Source organism: Lipophrys pholis, assembly GCF_963383615.2.
Source record: "Lipophrys pholis genome assembly, chromosome: 2".
NCBI classification, from domain to species: domain Eukaryota; kingdom Metazoa; phylum Chordata; class Actinopteri; order Blenniiformes; family Blenniidae; genus Lipophrys; species Lipophrys pholis.
Window position 1 is genome coordinate 20527947 of NC_137636.1, and position 14215 is coordinate 20542161.

General features: G+C 41.0%; 1 protein-coding gene across 1 annotated transcript in view; it reads right to left on the reverse strand.

Moving 5' to 3' along the window:
- The window catches only part of nfatc3a (nuclear factor of activated T cells 3a), a 58092-nt gene that overhangs the window by 22031 nt on the left and 21846 nt on the right, over positions 1 to 14215 (reverse strand). Inside the window, exon 3 of the mRNA XM_080458114.1 lies at positions 11830 to 11992. Coding sequence (XP_080314240.1) covers positions 11830 to 11992 — 163 coding nt within the window. The remainder of the gene's footprint in view (positions 1 to 11829; positions 11993 to 14215) is intronic.

Below are 14215 nucleotides of genomic sequence, written 5' to 3' on the forward strand. Positions count from 1 at the left end.
AGACAGTCCCCTTCATTCTTAGTATAGGAGTACCTGGGTTGAACCAAGCAATGGAAAAACTGAAAAGGTCTGTTTACAGCAGACTTTGTGAGGGGACGAGCCTCCAGAGGCAGATGCACGCAGGCAGGGCGAAGGAGCTTAAATCCTAATAATGATTCCCTGTTCTGAGCTGAATGAAGAGTTTGCATTGGGAAACGGTTGTGTGAACTCCAAAAAGACCCGCGACTTCCCAAAGGACAGATGAAATGTATTAGAACCAGTGGCAGTATTTCTGGCTAGTAAACAAAAAAACGGTTTTGTTTCAACTAAAAACAGGTCATCGGTCAGTCACAGGGCAAACAGAGGGATGGGCAACCACACTCCCACTCCCACTCCCACTCCCACACACACACACACACACACACACACACACACACACACACACACACACACACACACACACACACACACACACACACACACACACACACACACACACACACACATCTCCTAGACATTCAGTGTTTCACATTAATATGCATAAACGGCGAAGGTTTTGCACAACTTTACACTGACGAGTGCAAATGACTGTGAGAAAAGAGATACAGTGTAGGGGTGGTGTAGTGGATAGTACTCTTCCCTCATATTGAAAAGTCATAGATATTTTTGAATGTATGTGGAATTGTCTGATTTCGTGTTTGCACTGTGGCGGACTGGCTTCATCCGTAGTTGGCTGGGTTTGGCTCCAGCGACCCAGAACAGGATGAAGTTGTTCAGTCAGAAGATGGATGGATGGAAGAGTGTTTTTCAAAACGCTCTTAGTCCCACTTTGTGTGTACCGAGACCACACATTAGTTTTTGTATACAGCGTAATAGAGAAAACTCAATGAAATATTTCAATATATAACAGGAAAGGAAAAAAAAGTTCCAAATATCTGAAACGTTATGCCCTCAGCCTACTACATGAGAAAGCATTAATAGTTTATTGGTGATTTAGAACCCTCCTGACTTTAACAATATACTCATGAAACTGTTTTATCATACATGTTAAAGAGTTGTACGTTCCCACGACAGTTTATTGATACAGTTGTGTAAGAAAAGGCTTGTTGACTGATAATGAGTAGACGATGACATTGCAAACAGCTTTAAAAAGTGTATATCCAAACCGTAGAGTAAGCAAGATTTTTTGAAGCAAAAACTCCCCGCCGCTAGGTATGTTGACACTCCTCCACCACATCCTCCAAATGTTTTTTATAGCCTCTCGGTGATGGATTAATTAGGGTGAATGACTAAACAGATCAGTAATTCACATTGCTTTTGGGTAGGTGTCTGTTGGTTCTTGTAGTGCGGTGGCCTACAGATGGAATAAAATCCCACTAGCGCTATCCACAGGGATGGCAACCACTGACTGCAGCTTCTTCCTCAAACAAAAGTGTATGCAAACTCTGAGAGACAGAAATACGTTTCTAAAAATCAAACTTCTAAACCTGAAATGAAAGAGACAGAGTTGTGTGATTAATTCCTCACTTACACAGGGAAGCGTCGAGCCAACACGGTGACTGTTCAATTCTACTGGATGCGGCACATGAAATGTATTCGGAAGGAAGTCACACCATGGAAGACCATGAGGCCCCTATAATAACCAGTAATGGGCTCATCTTTAAAAACCACATTAGATCTTAAGGGCCACATGAAAGTTTGAATGTTGCTACTAACAAGCCAGCAGGTAATTATGCATCCAGGCCCCGATGGATCCACGGCCATAAATGACACAATTCTTCTGGATTCAAAGAAAAGCGGAGTCACAGGAATCAACAGTCCTGTGGGCTGTGCTGCTTGTTTTATGATCATGTCTGCACACTGTGGGAGCGAGCGCAGACATTGCTCACACATGTCTCAGGGTCTACATGTAAGCGGGCCTGTACTACACATTGTGTGTGTGCGTACTTCTACAATTAACCCTATGAGACCCCGTTTGAGTGTCCAACCATTAAACGTAAAGACATTTCAAGAACCTGAAGACATTTTCGTCATCCCTTACTCTCTCACAGTCCTTCAACAGGCTGAGGATTAACATCTGATTTCAGAATGAAGGTTAGAATGTTTAGGTAAATATTAGGGTAAAGGTCAGAATTAAGCACTCAGTTATGATGGTCAGGGTGAAGGTGAGAGGGTAGGGAATGTAATATGTCAACAAGCATTCTAGTATAGACAGGCAATGTGTGTGTGAGTGCATAAATCAGGCTGTGTTTATTCGCAGCACCATGTGTGTTCCAGAAAGGATAAAAAAGAGTTAACAGCGTCTGGAGGAATGTATCCCTGATCTCTGAAAGAGGACAGACATGCACAAAAAAACATGAAATGCTTCATGGATTTAAATGAATACACCAAAGAAAGCACAAGGAAACAGACTTTTCCATCTTTTACAGCTGTGGTTTTTAATACCAATGCCATTGTATCACCATATTTAACTCTGTGCCAAATTGTTTTCCAGTTTGTCACTTTTACTCAACATTTGAACCTGTCGCTATGAAATAAGAAGTCTCATTATTTTCCCCCTTACTTTCTATTTTACTCCTTCATTTCAGTTTCTGTCTCTCTCTCCCTCACTCTCTTTTTCTGTCCTATACAGATGATTGACTTGGTGTGAAGTGTTGACAAACATACACTTAGCAGGCGAGGACTTTCCAAATCAAATAATCGAGCAGGAAAATGTGATTAGAGAGCCACAAAGAAAGAGCTCACGTCAGCAGTTGTAGTGAATCAACACTCCAGACCAAACAGAAACATGCCACATAGCCAGGCTAATTCAGTCTCTCCTCAGAGTCACAACTCTTATTAGAAACACAATTGTTTTCTGCTGGGTGTTTACATATATTTGGTTTAGTTTGGATCTGTTAAATAATCAGAAAGACATTGAGTGGCTTCACTAAAGTAGATGGTAAATGGTACTGAGACTCATGCACATGTTCAAGTCTTTCCATTGTGGCAATAAAGACTCAGCACATGGGTCGGGTGTAAGAGTGGTGGAAGCTATGTAATGAATGAGTGCCACAACTTGGTAGTATTTCGTTTCCTGATACTGCAGTAAAATCTGTAGTTTTTTTTATGGAGCTCCACTTATTCAATCAATACAGTTAGCCTCCAATACAAACACAATTATATACTTTATAAAAACTGATCGTAACCATATCGTGGCCTTTCATGTAGCAGTCAAACCACAGGGGGCCTATTTGCACCTTCAGTGCAGAAAATGGGCAGAGCACCACCTGCAAACAGCAGGACATGTAAACAAGCACACATGGATAGTACCACGGTCCTGGCAGCGGAGACTTCTCCATAGTGAGTGCACACGGCACACACTCTTGACTTGTTTCACATTCCAGAGTCACCCCTCCATCTCCCTCTAAATCTATGGTTAAGTGTGAAATACCACAGGAGGGTGGTCTCTGCACTTTCTCCCCACCTTTTCGCCTATCCAGAGTGTGCACTGGGCCCAGCTGGTCAGTCAGCAAGTAACTCAGTCCTGATAGAAATCATCTCTTATATTAAACCACAGTGACATTAAAACTAGTCACATGAACTAAGGCCTATGTTCGCTGAAGCATGTAACTAACTTCTGACTTCTAGATCGAGTTTAGAACGAACTCTCTCCCCTAAAATAAAACCGCTGGATACAGTTACATACACAGCTCCCACTAAATAAAGTCCCCACTTATTTTTGGCCATCATCTGTTCCACTGATTCAGTAATACGGCTTGCAAGCAGAGGGGAAAAACACCTCCCATCCCTGCATGCACACGTAAAATAACATACGCAGTCAAACAAGTCAAGGACTTCATATTTCGCCATTTCAAACACACACAAAAAAACCTGTAATATGCTATTAACACTTTTTCTGGACCCCAAGGCTATTTACATGGACATAGCAGAGGGGGATGCCTTGCTTTTTTTGGAGCAAAGTGCAGACTGTTTTATTTACAGAGTTTTGTCATGAACTTGCATTTCAGCAACCGCGCTGCCTTTTCTCACGCCATGTTGTTGTTTGTATGCACACTTATACCGATCCTTCTGCTTCTCTGATTCTCCTTCCAGCTCTGGCTTCCCTTCCTCTTCCTATTCGTTTTCCCCTTTGTCACTCTCCCCTCTGTGTCCCTGTCCTCGCCTCTCATCTACCTCAGCTGCAGCCCTGTGCCGTAACTCGACACTTTCTCACAGCCAGCGCCTGACTCTGCTAAGTTGTTTCTCCGTGTTGCTCCACTGTTGCCATGGAGAGACTCGCTGTGTGTATGCAGGAGTGCGTGGAGCACCTACGCAGACTCGCATTGGTGTAAACTACAACCCTTAAGGTCGTTTGGGGGGGATTAAGGCAAACTAACCGTGGTCTTCACAAAGGCTTGTGGAGTTGGTTTGAAAAAGACAGAGAGAGAACGCACGCGCGTGTGTGCAACACATATAAAAGTCAGAGAAATGGTGGCCAAGGTCACGAGAGGGCCCATTTTATCTGACAGAGGTTTTTCTGATGTGGCACTGTGGCACCACCACAACCAGGGATCTATGGACAGACACAGACACACAGACACAGGCTTGATGTTTGCCCAGCACACTAGGGAGGGCAGTGAGAGCCAGGGGGCCAGTTGACTGTTTGTTTAAACAAGGTCAATACATGCACACGCGTGCAAGCACACACACACACACACACACAATTATTCTACACTGTATGAGGGCTGTATATGGCCTTTCTGGACCGGTCCAAGCTCAATTCTTCTTATTCCTCACTCTATCCTGCCCCACTTTCACTCTCTATTTCACACATACTCACCTCCCTGTCTTGTCCCCCTCCCAGCGAGTGTTTTCTGGCTGTGCACTAAGCCTGATTACAACAAATGAGAACCAAGCTTCCAACATGTTTACATCAAATACAGCCCTGGGGCAAAACAACCCTGTTCCAGCCAGTTCACACAGTGCAATCCGCACAGCTTTGCATTGTTGGTCTGTGTCTCCTCATTGCGGCAGCCAGTCCAGTGAGAGAGTCATGCAAGACCTGTTAATGTAGGGCTGAAGGTGAAAGGAACATAGAGCAACAGGAGTGAGAAGGCAGAATGAGAAGTACAGAATAAGAGCAGGGAGTAGAGACACTGAAAATGTGACTGTGAATGACAGAGACAGAAACAGACAGTAATGGGGTCATGGCCGTGCATTTAAGCACTGGGATCAAAATCATTTAATGCATCCAAGCTGGTGGAAATTCAAGGCTGTCTTGGACAGCTTCTGTAGTATTCTCTTTCAAACCCCAGTCACCAGACACCACAGCTTCATTTAGATTTATTAACTGTGGCAACAAGTCTAAAGATGTAAAATGTTTTCTTTCCTTTTTTTTTTTATTTTTTTGCATACTTCTGTGGAAACACAGCACAACCCTATGATGTGTTTGTGTGCTGTGCAACAGGACTGCTTCTTCAATCTATTTGACAACTGTTTTTATTTTCATGTTGTGTTTTTATCTGTAGCACAGTTCATGATGCCAGAGGGGCTCCTTATATTTGTATGGGTGCAGCAGCACTCAAATAAGCTGGTTAAATACGCACAAGGATACCTCAGCCTTTAGCAGGCCAGAGAGGCTTTGGACTTATATGTCTCCTAGCAACAGGTGCACTGATTAAGGTCTGTGGCGAGTCCCAGAGGAAAGGCTAAAAAAGCTAGTCGCAGATGTAGCCATCCTTCAATCTACCATAACAAATAAGAGGTCTGATGGTCAATGTTCATGACAATAAAATATTTTTGTACATTCCTTTTGTAACAACGTTTGTATTGATGTTTGCAAAATGTATCTTGCCAGTTTAAAGTTGAAACGCTGGTCAACCACACGATTACAAAGATGAGCTCTTATATTACAGATTGCCTATTTGTGTTGCACTTTACACACAGGAAACTGGTAGTTGTCTTAATGTATTAAAGCCCTACAGTCACAGCTGACAGCTCACACAGCAACAGTGTGGCTGCTATATCATTTGCTCTAGTTTTAGACTTTGCATAGAAATACACAACATTCCTCGCAAAACCCAACACCATGAATCATGTCTGTCAAAACATTTCAAAGTAAACACTGTCAGGCGTTGTAGTCTTTGTTGGTCTGGCTACCAGATATACAGACGGAGAAGGGGCTAACTGTACAGAGTACAGACCACTGCCAGCAGAGGCTCAGTGATACCCTTGTCTCTCATTAGATCAACAGCTGGTCAGTACTCCTGGGTTTTCCTTACTAGCATGCACAGGCCACATCGGAGTCACATGCTTCCTTTGCCAGGCAAGACTGAAATGTATTTGTGAAGCCGAAGTACAAGTTCCGGTGATACAGAACTGAAAGGGAAGTCTTATAATTATTAAATATATTGTTATATCACACTGCATTGCTGTCAAAGACACAGAATGATACCAGTGAACACAGAAAGCAGTAGCTCACAATATACTGTTAAAAATATCACAGTGAAGGCAATCCAAATCTGACTCAAATGAGACCAAAACATCTGCTCTTTCGCTCCTCATTTTGTTTTTCTGCTGCCACACTTTTAACTGTAGCTGCATCCTGCATGTTAGGAATCACTGACCTGAAACCACCTCTGAGCCATTTATTCCTACTCAGATTAACCTACAACCTAGATGCTGTACGAAGTAGGATACTGACTGAACAGAAAGGAAGAGACGCTGAAATTCACCTTGTTTGGCCAAAGGGACACTTCTGGCCAGTTCTACATCGCTTCAGAAATCCGTTAACATATTAAGACAGAAAAATCCTGTGCAAGCGCTGTCAAACCTGTCAAAGACTTCACCTGCCTGCTGTAAAACTCAGAAATTATATTACTAATGTTTTACAGTGTTAGATACATTTGAGGCTAATCTGTGACTCCTAACTTGCCTGTAGATGTCAATGTGCATGCATGCGTGCCCTGTGACAGACTGGCTATCTGATGTCGCCAGCTCCAGCCCCCCCCAACCCTAAGTTGGTTAAAGTGGTGTAGAAGATCAAGTGATTTTTGATTTAAAAATAAAAAATAAAAAACTAATTCAGTTATGCTATGTGGTTGATAAGGGACTGAAAATGGAAGTTCAAGTTTGCATGTTTATTGCAAATGTTAACATGTTAAATGACTTTTATAGACTAATAAATTAATTAATTAATCTAAACTTTAGTTTGTAAATTCGGAAAAATATTAAAAAAAAATGTGTACAAAATAAATAAATTAAGAAAAATAAGAAAGCAGTCCTCAGGATCACAGTTAGTGTTTTAGTGGGACAGCTGTTGGGACTCCCACCTAAAAGAGTGGCTGAGCAGCAGTCCGCACGCACGCACGCACGCACGCACGCACGCACGCACACACACACACACACACACATTTGAACTTACCACAAGCCAAGCAGCACAACTGATAATCAAGCAGATCCATCAAATGTACAATCTCTGTCCAATCACGATTTCTTGTACTATTTCATAGCCAATAAAATATTTTCCAGCTGAAGTAGTGAATGCAATATAGAGACGCTTTAACGACACCTTAACAGCACAAGCGGGGCGCTCCAGAAGAGCTCAACGAATGAGATCTTCTGAAAAGCTGTAATTCCAAAAGGTGAAAGTTCCCACAAGTAATTAAACTGGTGAAAAGAGCCGGATGTTTAATCAGAGCTATTTCTATTAGTGCAAACAGCATTTAAACCACCCTAAAACACAAGTATGCATCATTAAAACCTGTGATTAATAAATTTTTTTCAGACTGCCAATGGCAAATATTTCGCTCTGTTGCTTACAGATTAAAAGATTATTAGGTTGCTCTCCGTTCTGTATTTTTGAGAGAATGTAGACCCACATATTTCAAACATTTCCATTCTTTAACCATTGCTACTGATATCGACTGACATACTTCTTCAATGGTTTCTATACATGTTGGGACATATCCAGAGGATGATTGATTGCGACTGTCAGCTTCCTTTTCCCTTTGATGAGTTTTCTAAAATTGACAGACAATGCAGTCAATGGTAGTACTCCCTGTTTCTGAGACTTTTCATTGTTTTTATTAGATTGTCCCACAATACTAAATTCTGACTCAATAAATCCTGCTTTGCTTACTTTGAAAAGGGCAAAAGGAAGAAACTTAAAATACAGAGTTGAGTATAAAACTCTCTTCTGAACAAAACTATCATTGAGCCCAGAAGAAAAGATGGGAAATAAAAGTTTAGAATAACAAATGATAAGCTCAGATAATAGAAACAGGAGAAAGCACATGGAAACCTTTTATTCTGTTCGGTATACCAAGTCAGACAGTCTCTTGTTCTGTTCGTTTTTTTTTTATGTTGACGCAGCAGCTCACTGATCTGGCCAGCAGTGTGATGGCAAAAAGGAAGTTATCACCATGTCCAGATGGCAGCTATGTCGTCATTTACTGATGTCACACCACCAGTCAAGACTCATGGTGAGCATGACATCCTGTAGAGCGCCATAGCTGTGCAACATTATAGATTGGGCTACTGCACGGCTCTTCTGCTTCAAAACTTATAAACCTTGGGAGTATAACTCGCAATAAAGTCGGAGTAGAGAAGCGCAAAAGTAAAAAAACAGGACACAGTCACTGAGACAACTGATATTCTTACAATCATAACAAATCTGTTTTGAGGCCACCTTGTGTTTGTAAACAAATGTTTCCATCTTAACAAGGAATGGGAGTTTCCCCATGTTCATTGCTTGTGTTATGAATTTCATTGTGCAAAATGTCTGATCTGTGTGTTCAATTTCTGTGACAGAGTAGTTGCAATCACACACGCTGGCACCTGTGACACTGTCTCCGGGGAACAGCGTTCTTCACACCAACGGTGCACCTGTGAAATATGATATATGCCAGCTAGTTAACGGTTTCAAGTAATCTGACCCCCTTATGTCCAATACTGGGTCAAAACAGTGGCTGAATGACTTTGACATTTCCTCCAGCAGGATTGAGAGTCTCCTGTTATTGCCGGTTACGCTCTTCAAGCATTGGGATTATTATAGTTCGAACGTTATATTCTACTGCAAAGCATCGCTCGCTCTACGTTCTCCTAATAATCACAAACTATTATTATTCAGAACAACGTGTAGATAAATTGGTGGCTACCAGGGTAAAAGGGTTTCATTAAAAACAAATTCATTAAAAACAAATTTTATATATATATATATATATATATATATATATATATATATATATATTTTTTTTTTTATTCTTATTTTCTAACTCATTTTGTTTTCCACATACGTTCCTTTGTTTTTCTAAGTGTGTAAAAAGAAAGATTAAGCACAGTACACAATGTTATAATAGTAATAATAGTAATAATAATAATAATAATAATATATTGATCTTGAATGCCGCTTCTCTGGACACTCGAAGACGTTGCATTGTTCATTCACTCAATAGTCGGTGATTGAGAACCTGTACATTTACTTGCTGCTTTCAATAGAAATATGTAAAACACGTAAACAAATTATTTTTATGGAGCGCTTTCTCGCTCAGTGAATAAAAGAAAAGTTAATAAAGAGTAGGGAGTGGATGTTTAGTAAACAAAGACTGTAAGACCTGCTGGACAGGTACCATCTTCGCTCACGTAAGCCACTAATTATATATTGGCAGAGTTTTGTTGCATCTAGGAAGGTGTCAGCGTATCCTAAAATAATAATATAATTATTATAAATATCATTATTATTATTATTATTATTGGGGTGTATCATATTGAAAGGTGGCACTAATATTCTGCTCCTGTCATGTGGATTCCACAAAATATTACTAAGACTCTTTAAAACACTGCTGTCCAGTTTAATGCCACTGCAAGTGACAACCAAAATAACGTGATTTAAAAAAACAAAAAAACAAAACACACCAACAAAACAAACCTATTTCAGTTCCAGGCTAAACATTTTTGAAGGCAGAATATATGGCACGGCCTGTATAGATCAGATTGTAGAAATGAAGTACACAGTGAATTCACAACTAAACCTGTAATTGAAAATGATGACTTGCCTGCACATGCCCACCCCACTCCAACTCATTCACCCACACATTTTCTCCACAAGCACAAACCTCTGCAAAGCACTGCTGATGACAAACATGTTTTTTTTTTTATGCACTCTTCTTACCCTCACTTCATTCTGTGTGTAAGAAGGCATTTCTGTTTGTGCATTGGATGACTGAAATATATTTCAGCTACAATACTGTTCATTACAACCAGCTGTGGCAGCATACTGCTCCTGACAGTACACACTGATTATCTGAAGCAGGTCGTTCTGGAGGTTTTCTCTTTCGTCAATTTTCATGAACTGAACCATGTCAACCTGTTTTTCCTGTTCACAGATTCCTTCTCTTTGGTTATTACGAGAGCTGCATCTCGAATACATGGGAACAAACACTACAAATTATATACTGTACAATACGGCAAAAAAATCTTGGGAACGACCTAGACTCGGTATGTTGCCTTCATACTAATGCACACAGGTACTACAAAACCTCTTTCCAGCTGGGTTTCAAATCAACTTTGAAATTGCCTCGTGTGACCTATGATATGTATTTTATACTCTCTTGCATAGGAACTGGTTTACACAAACAATTCCCTCTGGGGGTGAGAAATGAGGGCAAGTGTGGCTGAAAACTTGGCTGACGAAAATTCGGTAACTAAATTATGCATCGTCACATATGGCGAGAATGAATCTTGGTCTCACAGAGGTTGAAATGGTTAATGATTGGCCTGAAAGGAGCCTGCATGACTGAATGTATGAGGACATAGGCTGTTTCTAAAGCAACAAATGGCAGTAGTCTGGACACCTGTGGTGTTTCAGGAAATTATGTGTCTACAGCTGTTGAAGTATTGCCATTTATTTTCATTGTTATATCTTGCCTGAAGTGTTAAAGCGAGAGTTAGTCGGGAGTCCGTACTAATCTAAGTCCACTCTCAAGGACACTGCAGGTGAGATGGGCAATTAAACCTGAATCATGAAAAACAAACTCTACTGCAAAATATTAGTGCATATCTTGGTTTCAGGTGAGATAACTATCAATTTTCCAAATGAAATAATAAAAGTGTAACTGCATAGCTGGTAGAAAAGACGTTAAACTTATGCTGAGGTTAGTGGACTGTCGAGGACTAGAGATTATATTGTACAAATTGGACAGCTGACCAAGCCATTAGTCAGAGTTCTCTCTTTGTTTGGACACACACTAATGGTTATGGTCTAGCATCGGGTCCTGTCTTAATCACAAACACAAAGGAAGGTTGTCACCGGAGTAATGAAACATTAATGAAACTGAAATCTGCTGTTGCTCTCGCTCTTTCTCTCTTGCTCGCTCAGCGAGAGAAGCAACCATCGCTGTGTGTAAGCTCACCTCGTCTCTCACAGGTGCTATCGAATGACCGAGCAGCTGAATTTTTAACCATTTTAAGCATGATTGTGCAAAAGATACTCGGGATGTTTTTGTAATTTAAAAAGCTTCAAAATGCTTCTTGTGACCATTCAGGTTTGTTTAAGCTCGTTTCCCTTCATCAAATATTTCATTTTACCATTGAACGTCTTCAAAAGCTTCCATATTAGCTTGGTCATGGCTGAGAATTTGAGTTATGCTTGGTCAGCATGGTGTTCACAGACAAAAGATGAGTCCAGACCTCGGAGGAAAACTGAATCCTCGGCACATTAAAGACATAAGTAGATTCCCTTCCTTTAATGTGTGTTCTGTGAAAGAATGTTTGGTCACGATTTATGCATAAGACGTGGTTTCCACCACACGACTGAGGAGAGTTGTAACTCATGATGGCTACGAAGCTGAAGACGGCTAAATATGTTACCTTGACGATTGGATGGCCACCTGACGCTGCTTTGACGGCTCCTCGGCTGCCCTCGGTTTCATAGTGCGCTCGGTGGTGGGCTTTGGGTTGCACTTCTATCTTCAGTTCGTACTGGCCAAACTGGCTTGGCAGTGGCCAATCTAGAGGAGGGAGTGAGGAGGTCCTGAGGAAGGAAAACCACAAGCATGCGCGTACACACCCACACACACACAAAGAGAACATTAGAGATGCAGTTGCAGACTTCTTTCACATTGTAAAGGTTTCTAGTTGTTTTAAAAGGTAAGTTTGAACAAACCCATTAGAAGCTTGGGATTAAGAGAGCGTGAAACCAAAATAGAGCTGCTGAAAGAGCTTGGCGATAGCCATGATGAGAGATGGGCTCTTCAATAAAATACGCAGGAGCCACACAATTGTTCATTTCACAGTTCGAATTTAAAGTTGTCTTAATCGTGAGCTTAAGCAGTAAACCCCAGTAACTCACTGCCTGTGAGGCAGAAGGTTCAAATTGTGGTATTTCCCCCAGTATGTTCTGACACCTACAGCGTGCTTTGCCCCATCAGGCAGTGAATCATTAAAATAACCAAATGATTTAATGCAGCTCTTAAACACAAGACCTGTAATAGGTCATGTTAAGGCTCAAAGGGTGAATCACTGCATAAAAGGGACTTTTCTTTCGGACTCTTTCCGAGTATCGGCGTGTCTGAATGAATGAATGGCTGCATGAAAGTGTGTGTCACACCATGGGTGAAATACTGAGTGTGTCCATTTGTGATCGTATTTTACATGTGTCGTTTTGTTTTGGGGGTTTCTGTATAGTGCATCAACGAGACTTCGATTGTGTGTTTTTCCTCGCTGCCTTCTTTTTTGTTATCTGGGTAGGCCACAATCATATTTGAACAGCTGCACTCGAAAATAAAACACACAATGGCTGAGTCCAAAGAGAAACTGGGTCTGTCCATCGGACTGTGCTGGATCCGTTTATTCCCAAACATTTTGTAAACAGTTGCCTCAAACAAGAATGTTAAAAATTGTATCATCGTTTTAGTCAGTTATTATCTGTCAGCTAGTTCTTATCTATTCATTGAGGATTTTTAAGGAATCAGTTCAACAATGAATCATGATTTTACAGTATTATTCGCAGTAGCAATGGTTTATTAAAAAGTGCAAAGTTGCAGCGCCAACCAATGTCTTTCCATACAACTACAGTAAATGAGGTTCAGTATGTTTTACACCGGCTAAGAGTTTACCTTGAGAATGGCTTGAATCGTGTACTTCATAGTACTTCATAATGGTCAAAACTTCTTTATGACCTATTAGGCTCTCATGGGACAGTAAATAGTACGCAACTTTTCTTCACTTACATCAGTGTTTTGATATAGCACTGCAATCAGATGTTGAACTGTGAACTCTGTTTATGCTCACATGAAGACCGCTGCAAGCCTTGCATGTATCTAAATGTCGACGGTTGTGTATCTTGGGTCTGACTCAGTGTGCACTGTGGGCAGCTGCGGGCTGTGTTTGCCACTGTAGGCTCTTTGTGAACCCTGTCACTGTGGCATATGCTGCAATTTGGCTCGACCCAAAACGCCAGAGGCTTCTAGCATGCAAACGTACTCTAATCTGCATGACTGCTCTTTGACTGTACAAATCATTTTTAAGAGAAGGTCTGTATAGTTTTAGCCAACATGGCTGACTTTCTTAATTCTTCCTTTTCCAAACGCCTGTCAAGTGCTGGCCACATGCAATGCAACCTGATCAGACAGAATTGAAGACATGTGAGTCAGGATTTTAGTGGTCCCATTTCATTTCAGGAACTGCCCTGCAAACTGGCATCAAACCCACAAGAAAGACAGCGTTTTGGATTGAAGAGGCAAGTGTTTCATTCTGATTCAACTAAATGAAGCTTTATGGTTATAAATCTGAATGAGAAACATGCTCGGGATTTTCGAACCGCTTCAGAGTTTAACTTGTTATATACATACTATAAAGCAGTCAGACTGTACAAATCACATGTGATAACAGACAGAAAAATGTTTGGTCACACAAAACAATGATATTTTTGTCCTGGGCACTGTAATGAATATATAATCCAAAATAATCTGTGTGAAAATGTTTCATTTGAAAATTGTGTGTTGAAATGAACAAAGTGGGATTTCAATTAGAGCAGGTGATTCTATCAAGAAAAAAAAAAATCTAATTCAGTGTGGAAGGCACCGTGACTCTAACGATTCGACGCCGGCAGCCATGACATAATCACCAAGGAAGTGTGGTTTGCATGGCTGCTACAGTAACAGGAGCAAAGCAGGACAGGGGAAAGATGAGCTTGTGACGATGCAGGGCAGGAGGAGTGGACTATGTCTTAGCATAGCATAACCTTTCTCAGATG